General features: G+C 39.9%; 3 protein-coding genes across 3 annotated transcripts; 2 read left to right on the forward strand and 1 right to left on the reverse strand.

Annotated features, from left to right (window-relative positions):
• Window positions 1-39: 39 nt before the first annotated feature.
• LOC131436453 (WD40 repeat-containing protein SMU1) lies at window positions 40-1,910 on the reverse strand. The gene is made up of 2 exons (XM_058605183.1): window positions 1,706-1,910; window positions 40-1,654 (listed from the first exon to the last, which is right to left on the reverse strand). The coding sequence occupies exons 1-2, from the start codon at window positions 1,729-1,731 to the stop codon at window positions 151-153; spliced, it is 1,530 nt and encodes a 509-aa protein (XP_058461166.1). The 5' UTR covers window positions 1,732-1,910; the 3' UTR covers window positions 40-150.
• An 11,837-nt stretch (window positions 1,911-13,747) lies between these two features.
• Window positions 13,748-14,587, forward strand: LOC131436463 (ribonuclease P protein subunit p20). Its single transcript, XM_058605193.1, has 3 exons — window positions 13,748-14,157; window positions 14,222-14,390; window positions 14,449-14,587. Exons 1-3 carry the CDS (start codon window positions 13,909-13,911, stop codon window positions 14,565-14,567), a joined length of 537 nt encoding a protein of 178 aa, XP_058461176.1. The 5' UTR covers window positions 13,748-13,908; the 3' UTR covers window positions 14,568-14,587.
• Window positions 14,588-14,749: 162 nt separating this feature from the next.
• Window positions 14,750-15,488, forward strand: LOC131436472 (transmembrane protein 203). Its single transcript, XM_058605204.1, has one exon. It carries the CDS (start codon window positions 14,751-14,753, stop codon window positions 15,204-15,206), a length of 456 nt encoding a protein of 151 aa, XP_058461187.1. The 5' UTR covers window position 14,750; the 3' UTR covers window positions 15,207-15,488.
• Window positions 15,489-16,540: the final 1,052 nt, after the last annotated feature.

The raw sequence follows: 16,540 nt of genomic DNA on the forward strand, positions 1-16,540 counted from the left end.
GTTTGAGAAACCAATAGAAGTAAAAAGAAATTGCAAATCTTTCGATAACGAAGCGAACGCATTTTTTTCACTCACACAGTCCGTATATTATCAAATAGCATTCCTACAAGCAATAGTTTGTATTAGAAGTCCTAGTCTAGCTTAACCAATCTAAGGTTTCCACATTTTCAGCAACCCATCTTCGCTGTACGTAGCCAACAGGTTTTGATGCGGATGGTGTGTCAATCCGATCACGTCCTTCTCGTGAACGTTCAGTGTCCTTTCCAGTTTACCGGATGTAACGGAGAAACAGTACAGCACCAAATCCTCGCCGGCACAGTAGATGTACTCTCCCCGCGGAGAAATAGTGGCGCAGATGAACGAACCTCCTTCTCGTTTACCGGACGAGAATGAGCGCACAATTTGACCCTGCATGTTCATTATGACGACGGTGTTGGAACGATTACAGACTACGAAATGTTCTGGGTTTTTCGGAAGCATTAGAACCGAGTTGACGGCCAAATCGCTGCCCAATGCTTTAAACGTAGAAACACATTCGGTCGTTTTGAGTGACCAAATTTTGACCGAACCATCGGATGATGCGCTCAGTACGTTGTGTCCATCCGGTGAAAATACCGCTTCGTTTACGAAGGAAGAGTGACCACGGAATTCTTTCAACATTTTACCGGATTTCAGTCCGTAAAGGCGAATCAAGTGGTCGAACGAAGCCGTCAGAATTTGACTATTGTCACGTGAAAACTGTAAGCAAGTCACACCTTTGGTGTGCGCTTTTTCGAACCGTCGCAGACACTGACCGGTGATCAACTTCCAGACCTTGATTTGACCATCTTGCGACCCGGTAGCGAGCATTTCCGAATCCCTTGAGAAGGACATCGCCAGCACCGCTTGCTCCATCATCATGAAATTATCCTGAGCCTGATATTTTAAATCTTTACGAATTTTACCGGTCGTAAAATTCCATACCTCTATAAAACCATCGACACTTCCGGTGATTAAATACTGACCGTCCGGAGAAAACAGGGCACACTCGACGTGGCTTTTTTGACCGAATTTAATTTGACGTGCAAGTTGGGTAGGGTACATTTCATCTTCCTGATCCCTTATGGCCGCTTTACCGCGGAACAAATCGATTGTGGTTCCGGGTGGAAGTAACCCTTGATGTTGTTGCCATTTGAGCGCTTGTCCCAACAGGGCAAGCAATCTGGACGATGGAACCACGGACACTTCACCCGCCAATGCAGTAGCAATTGCAGCTCTTCGCTTTTCCTTACTGCCACCTTCCGGATAAGCTTCCCGTGGGTCAAAATAGGCTCGTTGCAGCATGTTTTCCAAATGAATGTACCTTTCCGCTTCTTGCTGTTTTAGCATTATCATTGGATCCGTTTGTCGCAAAAGTGACCGTGCCGCTCCCAGTTCTCTCAGTTCAATCAGTTCCAACACCACTTGTTCGTAAAGATCGATCAACTTTTTGTCCGGTAGCTTCAGCGATTGGATTGCTTTTAGTACCGTATCCCAATGTCCATTGTGAATATCGGATACGAACCCTTCCACGCTGTCGACCGTGTTCAACGAAACACCGGTCTCCTCTTGCAATGTCTGTAATGTTTTGTGTAGATTCGATTCTTTGAGATACTGCTGGATCAGACGGATGACGCTAAAAACAGGTTCGACAATTTATGTTGAATATGGATTTTATACGACTTACTCAGCGGATTCGATTTCTATTGACATTTTGCCGGATACCAAATATCTAAATCAATATATTAGTTGCTGTAATGTCAGTACAACTTTAAGCACCAAACTCAGTTAAAACTATAATTCCAGCAATATTTTTATTCATATAGCAGGACGAAATTGAATTATAAACAAAATTGACACTCCGAATGCTGAAACAAGTCCGAGGTAAATGAAGTAACACAAACAGCACAAACATTAATCTGTGAGTGACCCGGCACCCATTCTGCACACGCTCACCAAAAACAAGTAACATCAGTTGATTTTGAAATATTTCAAAATTTATACCAACGACGTTATACCAAATACAAATTATAATACGGAATACTTTGACAAGTTTTCAAGGACACATTTTGCATCGTGCGGTACACTATCATGATACACTGTCATAGTGACAATGTACTTTAACGAGTTTTCTATAAAACTAGCTCCTTCCACATTTTCAAACTATCGCAATGAAAGGGAGTAATTTACTAGGCTTACTTGTTCAGGCTGTGAACCAAACATTGGCGGTTCGTTTTTATGGGACTTAGGGGTATTGTTATTTGTATTTGGTTATACCACAAACCAATTTCCAGACATGACGGTAACAATCTTTTTTTGGCGCACATCTACGGTCCTCCGTGGAACTGGCACCACTGGTGATAAATTGGTTGAACTGCTGATTTCCCATCATACATCCATAATGCAAATGTCAAACCGTGAGAACCCTTTCGATTCGGTAGCTCATTTGTATATATTGAGATTTTATGGCACACTTTGGTTGAAATGATAATAATGCAATTGACCTCGCGCTCCACCAAGCGGTGAGTGCGGTCATTTCAGAAGGTACCGGGAAGGAACCACATTTTTTAAAAATATTTATAAGCACGTACATGTCTTTATTATTTATCTTTGGTTGTACCACAATCGAATTTCCAGACATGACAGTCACGATCTTTTTTTGGCGCACATTTACGGTCCTTCATGAAACTGGCAACAATGGTGATAAACTGGTTGCACTGTTGAGCTCCCATCATCACATTTATAACACAAATGTCAAACCGTGAGAACCTTTCGATTCGTTAGCTCATTTGTATATATTGAGATTTTATGGTACACTTATGTCGTTTTTGCTTGAGAAAACTGAAACTGACCCAGGGTAGTTTCATCAAACAAACGCTTTTCACGAAACTGTGTTGTTTACGCGCTTAGCAACGGCGGTTTGAGCAAACCTGATATAACAACCAGGTTCGAAACTGACTCGATTTTCAGTTCAACAACGTTAAAACTAGGTTCGAAACTAGCTTCAAACAAACGGTTTGGCAGCAGTTAGGGTGGAAACTGGGTTAGGTTTGGTATCAAGCGAAAACGACATTAATATTTTGTTTGTTTTGATGTAATCAGCCACCATGATCTCTCGTGTATTTAAATTAATAGCGAAAGGACAGTTTACAGCAGGTATGAATTATAGCAGTTAAATGGGGGTTACATTGTATACTTTTCGCGTTGGAAGTAAAGTCAGCTCGGAAAGCTCGGAGTTCCTCGGAAGTGCTAACACAGTAGATTTCCGACGTTCCATTATGTACTACGAAAAAGTCAGAGTAGATTGCATAAATGTTTAAAAATAAAAATCTGCGGTTGACGAGTATATGGAAGAAATGAGCATGATGACCTGGCTTTGAATGTCCATTTTTCGTGCTTTTCCTTTTTTTTCGTTTTGCGATTCGTTTTGATTATCTTGTTGGTTATTTTTAACAATTGGCTTTTTATATTATGGTATCGAAATGAGCGACAATGTTGACATTTGATTCTGCCCTACTCATGGCACACTTTAATCGAAATTATACCAATGCAATTAATCTCGCGCTCCACCAAGCGGTGAGTGCGGTCATTTTAGAAAGTACCGGATACGAACCAGATTTTTTAAAAATTATTGTAGGCACATATATGTCTTTATTATTTATCTTTGGTTATACCATGTTCACATTAGCGCTGATATCGCTTGATATACCGAGATGATATGCATATCACGTCGAAGTTTTCACATATGAACTAGATGATATCGTTTGACAATCAAGTTGTCATCTCTCATTCGTAACCGAATGTTCGAAGTGAGCACACGCGTTTTTTAACAATCGACATCGGTAAGACGAAGGTGCCTATCACAGCAGAGGCTGTAGTATAGGCATTAAATAAAAGTGATAAAAAGTAGCATCCCCGCAAGTGAGTTCTGTCTGTGCACCGGTTTTGTATCGGTATCGACAGTAGACGCTATTGTGCTATCCTCGGGCAGCAGTTATTGCTATTGTTTGCTACCCGCATCGCAGCAGCTAAATCCTGAGTCAAGGTCACGCTGAAGCACAACGAAGGAGTGAAGGAGCAACTCACCTAACAGCTTACCGTGACATACTGTTAAGTATTTTCTCAAACTTTTTCTTTCAACTTTTACTATCCATATATTTTCTTTTCATTTTATTTCTTTCTTTCTAATTTCAAGTGCGGGAGACTTCTTTACTCCCGCACTTTAAATATGAATATTGATGACAGTGGGGGTGTCTCGGAGGAGGGCGAAGCTGAACGAATGAACGAAGAACATTTAGAGGCTGAGTTTGCTTCCGAGATGCCATCTACCCCTCCGATACCATCTCCCCCTCCGATACCATCTCCCCCTCCGATACCATCTCCCTCTCCGATGCCATCTCCCTCTCCGATGCCTCCATTTCCCTCTAAGATATTGCCTGCTCGCCAAAAAGTTTACCAAGACGATGGCTCGGGGGGTCCGTGGGTGGTATACTTCCGGCCCAAATTAAAGTCTCTCAGAGTTTTAAATATTGCTCGGGACCTGGAAAAACATTACTCGGCAATAAAAACAATAGATAAGGTTTCGCCAAACAAGTTACGCGTTGTTGTGTCCGACCTGAAGCAAGCAAACGAGATTGCTACCAGCGAGTTGTTCACGAAGGAGTACCGCGTGTACGTCCCGTCTCATGTGGTGGAGATCGACGGTGTGGTCCGTGACGAAAGTCTGACAATCGAAGATCTGATGAAGGACGGAGTAGGCCGTTTCAAAAACCCCGACCTTCAACCAGTGAAAATTTTGGAGTGCAAGCAAATCGATAGATGGTAAATTTTACCAATCGGACTCATTTCGCGTGACTTTTGCCGGATCTGCACTTCCAAATTATTTGGTAGTGAGTGGAGTTCGTCTACCTGTTCGGCTGTATGTACCGCGGGTAATGCATTGTACAAGCTGCAAACAGCTAGGTCATACGGCAACCTATTGTTGCAACAAACTGCGATGCGGCAAATGCGGAGAGGCCCATGAGGACGATCTCTGCAGAAGAGCAGTGGAAAAGTGTTGCTACTGCGGGGAGAATCCTGATGATCTTTCGGTGTGCCCTACGTACATACAGCGTGCGGAGAAATTGAAGCGATCCGTGAAAGAACGTTCCAAACGTTCTTATGCGGAAATCTTAAAAAGAACCACTCCATCGACCCCTGAGAACCCGTTTGCAATCTTGCCAGTTGAAGAGGATAACTCTGACGACCCAGGCGAAGGACCTTCCTACACACAGGTTGAAGGAAGCAGGAAAAGACAAAATCTGGCTTCTCCCAAGCTTCCTCGTAAAGGCCTCAGACTGTCCTCTTCGTCACAAAAGAACCAAACGGAAACAAAAAGTGCTGACTCAAAACCGAAGCAAACACCTCCTGGGTTCAAAAAACTTAGGGATGATAAGGAGTACCCAGCACTTCCTGGGGCATCAAAAAACCCGAATGACCCCAAAGCACAACCAGAAAATCCAACAAACGCTGGATTATTGAAATTTTCTGATATCGTGGACTGGATATTAACAGCCTTCAATATTACTGATCCTCTGAAAAGCTTCCTAACTGCTCTACTGCCAACAGTAAGGACATTTTTAAAACAGTTGACTGAACAATGGCCCCTCCTTGCAGCGATCGTATCTTTTGATGGATAATTTACCACTGAGAATCGAAGATATGATCATTGTGCTTCAGTGGAATTGCAGAAGTATCATCCCAAAACTTGATTCTTTCAAACACTTAATACATACTCATAATTGCGATGTATTCTCCTTGAGTGAAACTTGGCTTACTTCTAACATCAACCTCGACTTCCATAATTTTAACATAATCCGCCTGGACCGAGAAGACTCTTATGGAGGGGTACTTTTAGGGATTAAAAAGTGCTATTCATTTTATCGTATTCACCTCCCCTCGACACCGGGAATTGAAGTTGTTGCTTGCCAAATTAATATTAAAGGCAAAGATCTATGTATAGCTTCTATCTACATTCCTCCCAGAGTCTCGATAGGGCATCGTCGGCTTGCAGACATCATAGAACTTCTTCCTTCACCGCGGCTGGTTTTAGGGGACTTTAACTCACATGGTACAGGATGGGGCTGCTTATATGATGATAATCGTTCTTCGTTAATCCAAGATCTGTGTGACAACTTCAATTTGACAATTCTAAACACGGGAGAAATGACACGGAACCCTAGACCGCCAGCACAACCAAGTGCGCTGGATTTATCCCTTTGCTCGACTTCGCTACAGTTAGATTGCAAGTGGAAGGTAATCTGTGATCCTCACGGTAGCGATCACTTGCCGATCATAGTTTCTATCACCAACCGTGGAAGACCATCGGAAACAATCAATGTTTCGTACGATTTCACACGAAACATTGATTGGAAACGTTACGCGAGCTCGATATCTGAGAAACTAGAAACATCACAGGAGCTTCCTCCGGAGGAAGAGTATACATTTTTGGCTGGCTTGATTCTTGACACCGCAATTCAAGCTCAGACGAAACGACTACCTAGCGCGCAAACTAGTAACTCCCAACCCATGGTGGGACAAAGAGTGCTCAGAGCTGAAAACGAAAAAAGCTTCAGCCTTCATCTCGTTTAGAAGGAACGGAACTCCAGATAATTATCGGAAATACGCGGCGTTAGAATTTCAAATGAAAAGTCTGATTAAAGCTAAGAAAAGCGGGTACTGGCGAAGGTTTGTTGACGGATTAACGAGAGAAACAGCAATGAGCACTCTTTGGAATACGGCCCGTCGCATGCGCAATCGAAATCACGCGAACGAAAGCGAGGAATATTCTAACCGCTGGATATTTGATTTCGCTAAGAAAGTATGTCCTGATTCTGTTCCGGAACAGAAGATATCCCGCGTCGCGACATTGAATACAAACGAAACACCGTTTTCGATGGTAGAGTTCTCACTTGCGCTCTTGTCGTGTAACAATAGAGCCCCGGGGTTAGACAGAATTAAATTCAACTTGTTGAAAAATCTGCCCGACTCTGCCAAAAGGCGCTTGTTGAATTTATTCAACAAGTTCCTCGAGGGTAATATTGTCCCACACGAATGGAGAGAAGTGAGAGTTATTACTATTCAAAAACCTGGAAAACCAGCCTCCGATCACAATTCGTATCGGCCGATTGCTATGCTTTCCTGTATTCGGAAATTGTTGGAGAAAATGATTCTCTTCCGTCTAGACAATTGGGTCGAAACAAATGGATTGCTTTCAGGTACACAATTTGGGTTCCGCAGGGGCAAAGGAACGAACGATTGTCTAGCGTTGCTCTCAACAGAAATTCAAATGGCATTTGCTCGTAAAGAACAAATGGCATCAGTTTTCTTCGACATCAAGGGGGCATTCGATTCAGTTTCCATTAACGTTCTATCTGAGAAGTTGCATCAGCATGGTCTTTCACCAGTTTTGAACAACTTTTTATATAATCTATTGTCCGAGAAACACATGCATTTTGAGCATGGTGATTTGACGACAAAGCGATTCAGTTACATGGGTCTTCCTCAGGGCTCATGCTTAAGCCCCCTTTTATACAACTTTTACGTAAATAACATTGATGAATGTATCAACACATCTTGCACGCTAAGACAACTTGCCGACGACAGCGTTGTGTCTATTATAGGACCCAAAGCTGCCGATCTCCAAGGACCATTGCAAGATACCCTCGATAACTTGTCGACATGGGCTTTTCAAATGGGTATCGAGTTCTCTACGGAGAAAACTGAGCTGGTTGTATTTTCAAGGAAGCGAGAACCTGCGCAATTACAGCTTCAACTAGGGGGTGAAACCATAGCTCAGGTTTTCACATTTAAATATCTCGGGGTCTGGTTCGATTCCAAAGGTACCTGGGGATGTCACATTAGGTATTTGAAACGAAAATGCCTACAGAGAATCAATTTCCTTCGTACAATAACCGGAACTTGGTGGGGCTCTCACCCAGGAGACCTGATCAGGTTGTACAAAACGACGATATTGTCAGTAATGGAATATGGATGTTTCTGTTTCCGCTCCGCTACGAATATTCATTTCATTAAACTGGAAAGAATTCAGTATCGTTGTTTACGTATTGCCTTGGGTTGCATGCAATCAACCCATACGATGAGTCTTGAAGTGCTGGCGGGCGTCTTACCGTTGAAAAACAGGTTCTGGGATCTCTCATATCGACTGCTAATCCGATGCGACATTTTGAATCCGATGGTGATAGAAAACTTTGAAAAGCTCGTCGAGCTTAATTCACAAACCCGTTTTATGTCCTTGTATTTTGACTACATGGCTCAGAATATAAAACCTTCTTCGTTTGTTCCCAATCGTGTTCATTTTGTGGATACTTCTAATTCTACTGTGTTTTTCGACACATCCATGAAAGAAGAAATTCGTGGAATCCCGGATCCTGTACGCCCTCAAGAGATCCCAAAAATTTTTAATAATAAATTTAAAGAAGTCGACTGTAATAAAATGTTTTACACTGACGGATCATATCTAGGCGGGTCCACTGGCTTCGGTATATTCAATGTAAATTTCACCGCTTCCTATAAACTCAGTGATCCAGCTTCAGTTTACGTCGCAGAACTAGCTGCAATTCAGTATACCCTTGAGATCATTGACATTCTGCCCACAGATCACTACTTCATTGTATCGGACAGTCTCAGTTCCATTGAGGCTCTCCGTTCAGTGAAGCCTGGAAAGCACTCACCGTATTTCCTGGGGAAAGTACGGGAACAATTGAGTGCTTTATCTGCAAAATCATACCAGATTACCTTGGTTTGGGTCCCCTCACATTGTTCCATACGGGGCAATGAGAGGGCGGACTCGTTAGCCAAGGTGGGCGCACTAGAAGGTGATATCTATGAAAGACCAATCTGCTTCAATGAATTTTTCAGTTGCTGTCGTCAGAAAACTCTAGCTAGCTGGCAGAATACATGGAATAGTGGAACTCTGGGACGATGGTTACACTCAATAATCCCACAGGTATCGACGAAAGCTTGGTTCCGGGGGTTAGACGTGAGCCGAGACTTTATTCGTGTAATGTCAAGGCTCATGTCTAATCATTATATGTTCAGCGCGCATCTCCGTCGTGTGGGGCTCGCCGAGAGTGGTGTCTGCGTTTGCGGTGAGGGTTATCATGACATCGAACATGTTGTTTGGACATGTGTCGAGTATTGTGATGCCAGGTCCCAACTCATAGGTTCCCTTCGGGCCCGAGGTATACCACCCTTCGTACCAGTCCGCGACGTCTTGGCAACTCGAAATCTTCCTTATATGACTCTCATCTATAACTTCTTGAAAACTATCAATGCTCAAATTTAGTGCTCTCCCTATCTCTTTCTCGTCTACAGCTCTACCGCACTCTTCTTTACGTTGCTGGAAGTATGGCCTGTGTAAACGATGCTTCGGAGCATGCACCTGCCTTGAACTGACTGAGTTGCTGGAAGCTACCCAAAAACGTCACATCAACGTCAGAACACACCAACGAAGCATCCCAATCCAGAATAATCTCTTCATTGCTACAAGCTGAAAAACATGAAGATTCATCGAACGCAAAATGTGTCTAAAAGATGTATGCCACAAACCAATGATGTATTCAAATTTCAATTCAATACTGTGTAGGTCCCACCCTCCCTATGTCCCCTTACTAACTGGGGAGTATGCCGCCCCGTAATACGGCATCCCTTTCTCTCTCCCTAACAACAAGACAATCGGCCACGTTAAGCTAAAGCAAATGAGCCTAATAAAAATTTTATTTGAAAAAAAAAAAAAAAAAAAAAGTTGTCATCTTGAATGCATTCATTAGATAAAATGTCAATAATATTACCTTTCTCTTTTGAAATGCAATCAATAATTGAAGTCTTGCATTTAATGGTTTAATGGAACGCCAGTATCCGTTGAAAAATTCGAAATCATAATGATTGTTTATTGTCACTGTCAAAGTGACGTTCATAAATGAGTACGTTCAATGCCATTATCCGTGTTGCTAGTTGCGAATTTTTTACAACTCGACATGATATCGTACATGATGATACGCGTTGACATCAAATTATATGAGATATCAAGTGATATAGCACATAATATCATCGGATATCAAGTATATCGGTATATCACTTGCTATCAGCGCTAATGTGAACATACTATTACGCGTAGGGGAAAAAAGTTATCTTAAACTGGTGCATCGATAACGATCACCTTTTCGTTCTTTCGTTTAAAATATTGTTGATGTAACTAAATTTGGGGTTCACGAAACGACTTATTTTATTGAAAAAGTGACAAAAGAAAATATGGTTTAATATAGCGAATATTATTGCTTGAATCGACAAAACTAGATATTTGATTTTTTAGCAGTGGATTAGTTTGTTTCAATTCATATTTGGATAAAACTAACAATTATTTTACTTCCGCGTTCCTGTCAATTTCTTGACAAACTATTTCATAGTAAATTCAACTTGCAAAATCAGTTTAAAGTGAGCGAAGTTTAGATAAAGGTTATCCTTGTGGTACTTTGAATTTATAAACTTGGCACTTAAAATAAATGACAAAATATCAAGTTAAAATTATTAGTATTTCAAACTTCGCTTTTGTTTGTTAAAATTATTCGTTTTGATTTTTTTTTCAAAGTAAAATTCTTTCGAAATAATTTTAAGGCTTGTACATTTTTCTTTGATTTATATATTTGTATGCAATTTCGATCACTCACATTTATAATACACAACCACAATCAAGCCCTGTTATATTACTTTTTATAGTTTCCAATAGTTCGGTGTCCTTTAAGCACAGACTAACAGACAGGACACTCAAATTAGATTTTTCAATCATTTTAACGGTCATTTCGAATATTCCTTTATTTGGGACAGTACTCACATGTGTCATGATGGCGCCACGTTACCCTATCAAAAACATCCTGTCTGTCATCTAGATTGTGTTTATTTTTTTCATTTTCCAACAGAGTTGCCATTCATACAGAATTACCTGTTATGTATTGATTTGTATGCGTCCATGCGAATTTCATGCAGGATACAGATTTAATACATATTGCCAAAACTATATACATAATTGTGCCTATTTCTCATCCTCCAACGCAAGACAAAATCGAACCCGTTTTGTTACAATATTTACTTGCTTCTGGTCTGCCGCCACTTAATTTCTGGTGAAAACTACAAACACAATAAAAAATAGTCTAGATGAACAACGTTGAGTCAAATAAATGGTTACCTTCCAACATCGCGAAAAAGTTAAATATTTTATCAACGTAATCCTATAATTTATTGTGACGATTCATTTTCAAATATTTTGATGAAATCAGGCATCCCTGCAAGCAGCTGATCGGTGTTGACAAACGAGGGGAAACCAACTAGTAAAAAAACTTTTACATAACACAAGGGGTGTACAGATAGTAAATAGTTCGCGCAGTACAATATAGGTGGAGCGAGTGCATCACGAAAAATTATTTTTTATAAGAATTTACTCATACTGTCATGTCTGTTAGTCTGTGCTTTAAGTGCAATCGGGAAAGAGATAACCTGCATCAAATATTTGTTGTGAAGAAAACGTGTTATAAAATGTTATGCAGTTTCCAGCATTAATAATTATAAATACTATCAATAGCCCCAAGAAAAAGAAATGTGCAGATACAATTTCACTATTGAAACGCGTACAAACCTCTCTGTTCATTCACGGTTGAAAAAACAACTCTGGTTTCCAGGAAATAAAATCGATACAGTTCATCTGAACAATAAACTTTATAATACCACAGATAAAACGAATAAAATTTTTCATAACATAAAGGTAAAGCAGGATTGAATCAACCTATAACATCAAATTAACAAAAAAATGTTCCGGTAAATTACAGTGTTGGAATAAATTTACTATTTATTACATGCTAACAAAAGTTGAGTTAATTTTATCGGCAATGTCATTGTTAATTCAATACTGCTATACCTTTATTTAAAAAAATGGTTTAATTCATTTATGATCTTATTTGTATAACGATCTTATTTGTATTTGTATCTTATAAATCGAAGCAATTTTACCAAGTGGATAATTTGAACGCTAGTTAAGTTAAGTTAAGTTAAATTATCTGCAATATTACATAAAACGTTTTCTTTACAAAAAATAACGATGTAGGATCTCTAACTTGACCGAACTGAATGAGCACTGAATCGTTGGAAACTACAAAAATTAAAATACTTGATTGTGACAAGTGAATATTTTTTCCGTTTTAGTTTTACTTATTCGAACAGTTCTTCTGTCAAATTTGAAACTGGCATACGCTGCCGTTCTATTTTTTTCTATATTTGAAACACGATTTGTTATAAGGGCATATTCAGTAGTGTTCTAGTTCTAGATGCAAAATTTATGCCAGTTACAAAATTTAAATCTGAATTTTATAACAAGAAAAACTGGCAGCCCCAGCAGTGTTTTACTCGTGTTTCAAATATACAAAAAATAGAACGGCATCGTAGACCAGTTTTAAATTTGACAGAAGAACTGGTCGAATAAATAAAACTAGATCGGCTTGCTGGGGATACGTTTGTTCCAGTTGCTGCGCTATTATAGATCTTCCATATTGAAGAATCCAACCAACTCTTTTGCGATCGCTACGCTGCCCGAGTGGCGAGCTTTGAACTAAGCGATGGTGATAATTTTCAGATTTTGCTTGAAGATTCGAACAAAATGCACTGTTTTTATTTTAAAAAATTGAAAAATTCTTCAAAAATTTTTCTAAATACATGGGATATGTCAAAACAATCACCATAACGCTATCTCGTGGTGACCACGCTGATTGGATTGTTCAATAGAACTTCTAGCTGCTGAATTTGCTCTAATATTCAGATTTGAATTTAAAAAATGACAAATTATGCATCTAGAAGAGAGATGCCAGATATTTTCATAGAAAATCTGTATTGATTCGTATAAAATATCTGTATTTATCTGTGTTCGCTAATAAAATGAAATTTCTACAATACAATTATGTTAAAAGGTGTTATTCCAATAGATTATGGTTATAGAGTGGTAGATTAAATTTCATATCTTATATTATATTCATCGACGAAATTTTATAGTTATTTCCTATCAACAACAATTGAATTATGGTGTCATATACTTGTCTAATTTAAAAATGTTGGCATAAGTTGAGATGGATTTCCAAAACTTAATATGCAACGTCAAGTCAGGTAATACAACTGTCAGTCTGGCAATAATGTTTCATGATGCCAAGACTTGTCTAACTTTTAAGTTCAATTTAGTTACAAATTTTAATATAAATGGATTTCAGTGTTCTTCATTAAATATCTGCATAAAAAATATATATTTTAAAAAGTGATTTGTACGTTGATTCCTAAACGTTTATCTCGTCATTGCAATCAAATACTAATAGATAACTCAAGTACTAATATATAGTTTAATTTTTTCCTTAATACCTTTGGTGAAATGTGTATAAATCTGTAATAAATTTAAGAAATCTGTACTCTGTATTAAATCTGTATGCGCATGTAAAAATCTGTATAATACAGATAAATCTGTATAAATGGCATCTCTGATCTAAACTAGTTTCACAGATTTCACGATATATCTTTCTGTTGTGAATAGTTCCCCCTCGTGTTGACTAGCGAAAACAATGAAGTTTCGAGTGCTTGACAATACTGAGAGCCACGTTATCCCTCGAATACCGAATGCCAAATTTTGACAACCTACTATCACACTTCCAGTGTGATGATTGTGCATTGTTAGTAAACATTCGACAGCTGAATGATTTTGTTCACGTTTTACGTATTTACCATTCCCTTTGCTTCGTAATTTCATTATTAAAACCTACACCGATATTCCCTCTAGATGGGATTTTGTTTGCGAGGGTTCATAGAATGTCCAAAGAAATAATTGCGGGCGAGGAAAATGCCGACCTGAAAGCCACTTCCAGTAGCGAGCGAACCAATAAAAAATTCAACAGTAACAAAAGAACTTCCACCGGAAAAGCGGATCGAAACGGAAACTCCACGGAAACAGCAGCCGGACGAAAATTTAGTGATCGTCACATTATCAAAAAACGGGCTCTACCAAAATACTACACGCGGGAGAACGACATTTACGTGACCTATAAATCGGATTTCACGGTAGTTTTTTTTCTTCTCTTTTCTGCTTTTAGGGGAACCGAACTAATGTATATTAAAATTCTAGTTTCAGTTCAAGAAGTGTCTGGAGATATTGAATTCCCATATCGGTGAAGTATTTCTTCATTGCACGGGAAGAGCAATCAATCGGGGAATCAATCTTGCGTTAAAAATTAAGGAAGAGTATTCTGACGCTTTTGACTACGAAGTGAATACTTCCACGATCACGGTTACTGGTAATAGGATGGAACCGGTAAGATACATAAAGCACAACTGATATATTTCGAATTTCAGATGACCTTCATCCATTGAAAGACGACGATGATTTTAGTGAACAGCGTCGCATGAATTCCTGCTTACATATTCGACTGTACCGAACTGTTAAGTCGAAGGCATTAAATTCGACTGTTTAAAAGCGAACGGCTCTCTGCACAATCAATACATACTTACATTTAACTTTTCATATTTAGACCCGAGTTTGCTGCGTTCCGACGCAGCAGTCTATCACAATAGCTAACCATCAGCTGGATTTAGTAGCCTTCCTTCCGAGCAGTCCCACCACCACCATTGCAAAAATAGCCCCCTCACGCAGAAAGATGTCCGACGAGGTCGAGATCAAAACCTACTTCAAGCTGGTAGACGTGGTCAAGTGGGTCGGCATCACGCAGTTCGAGGTTCTGGTCAATTTGCTCGCTTTCATGGTATTCAGTATCATTCTGACGAGCAAGGCTACCAGCGGATCACTGACCGGACCCATCAGTACCAGCGAATGGTTGGTCATGTTTTCGCCGCTGTTCTGCGGTGACTTTTGCAACGCCTACTTCTGCGTAATCGTCGGCATTCGGATGTATCTCAACAACAAACACCGACAGGCGATGCATCGACTGTCCTGGAGTGTTCACTTTCTACTGTTGACAGCCGGTTTCAAGTATCTGGTGTGCATGAAACTGTCCGGCCAAAGCGGTCTCGAGTATAGTGAGGTATTTTCACCGATATTTGTCCTGCTGCAACTGATTGCGGTCAAAGCGTGCCAGTTCAAGCAACAATCGTGATAAGAAGGATACATTGAAGGTGGCTTTATTTGACTATGTGAATTCCTTTCCATCAGTCGACGCCACTATCTTGCCGGTATTACGCGGAGATGGTTGTCTATGAAACAACTGCAACTGAAACAGGTCAAATGCGCTTTGCAGCTTTTACATCTTTCGATTGTAGATAATCAAAACCTGGTGCCACAAAGTTTTCGGAAAGGTAGGCAGGAGTTTGAAAAAAAAAATGAAATAAAAATCACTTTCTGCAGTTGGCTATGTGACAGGTTATGATGAAATTGAAAACATTTTTTTTCGATTGCCATGGATGGAAACGAAAGAAAGCCCTCCGATTTGCATACCGTCAGTTTCGCATGAATTTCTGTGGTGTTGCGCCAATTATAGCATTCTTCTCACCCCCAACCTACTACCAAATTCGAATGGTTGTTTCACATTGGAATGCCATGAAACTGATGATCCATTTTCGACACAGCGAGCCTCAAACCCCATTTGAATAATCTACTCACATTCGCATAATTTCACTAGCGACAAAGAGGAAGAAGGAGTTACATCGCGATCATTAAAGAAAAAAAAAACTGACGATCGATGGAAATGCGCCGGTTTGTAAGCGCACTTTTATTGATCTAACGGAACAAATTACTCACATTCAATCATTTTTATCTATAAGAAGCAAATTTTCTGAGTATAAGAAGCGGTACATACCGGACCATTCATGAGTTGCAAGAAATTCATTCCAGAACCTGACGTCGATTTCTGATTCACCCGTTATTTTTCTTGTGGTTTCGGGATGGCGTATTTCACTGCGAACGAGGCGATCGCATTTTTGCAGTCGTCTATGGGAGGATACAGGAAGGAAGTGAATGCGCGGAAAGACCTTTCGATCGAAAGTGAAATTAAATGAAATAATTGGACGGTGTATGTGTGTAGTACCCCAAACATGGTTAACAAGCTGACCGAAAACGCCTAGCGGCTCACGACGGTGTCCGGTATGGTATGAATGGTGATTTTTATTTTTTATTTTCGTATCTACGTCTACTGGCAAAACTGGTTACTGGCTGACTGTCTCTATGTTTGAATGATACAACACAAACGTGGAACAAGAGGTGCAACTTATTGTCGTAACGCTGATGGACCCGCAAAACAACAAATGTGCGATTGACCCCGGGTGCTTTTTTTTTGGTGAACGGATGAATTTCGTACGGACAATCGACTGCGAGAAATTGTTTCCGAGTTATGCAAAATATTTGCTTGAACGTATTTCATAATCGGTGTTAGAAACGACTATCTTGTCGATGGGATCAAATTTTAAAAAATCAAGTGGATAGCATAAGATGATT

The sequence above is a fragment of the Malaya genurostris genome, chromosome 1 (genome assembly GCF_030247185.1).
Source record: "Malaya genurostris strain Urasoe2022 chromosome 1, Malgen_1.1, whole genome shotgun sequence".
NCBI classification, from domain to species: domain Eukaryota; kingdom Metazoa; phylum Arthropoda; class Insecta; order Diptera; family Culicidae; genus Malaya; species Malaya genurostris.

Coding starts and splice junctions, on each gene's coding strand:
- LOC131436453 (XM_058605183.1), bottom strand. CDS start 1,731: ATGTCAATAGAAATCGAATCCGCTGA. Junction 1,655..1,705: donor ATAGAAATCGAATCCGCTGA/GTAAGTCGTATA, acceptor ACCTGTTTTTAG/CGTCATCCGTCTGATCCAGC.
- LOC131436463 (XM_058605193.1), top strand. CDS start 13,909: ATGTCCAAAGAAATAATTGCGGGCGAGGAAAATGCCGACCTGAAAGCC. Junction 14,158..14,221: donor CCTATAAATCGGATTTCACG/GTAGTTTTTTTT, acceptor TTAAAATTCTAG/TTTCAGTTCAAGAAGTGTCT. Junction 14,391..14,448: donor TTCCACGATCACGGTTACTG/GTAATAGGATGG, acceptor TTCGAATTTCAG/ATGACCTTCATCCATTGAAA.
- LOC131436472 (XM_058605204.1), top strand. CDS start 14,751: ATGTCCGACGAGGTCGAGATCAAAACCTACTTCAAGCTGGTAGACGTG.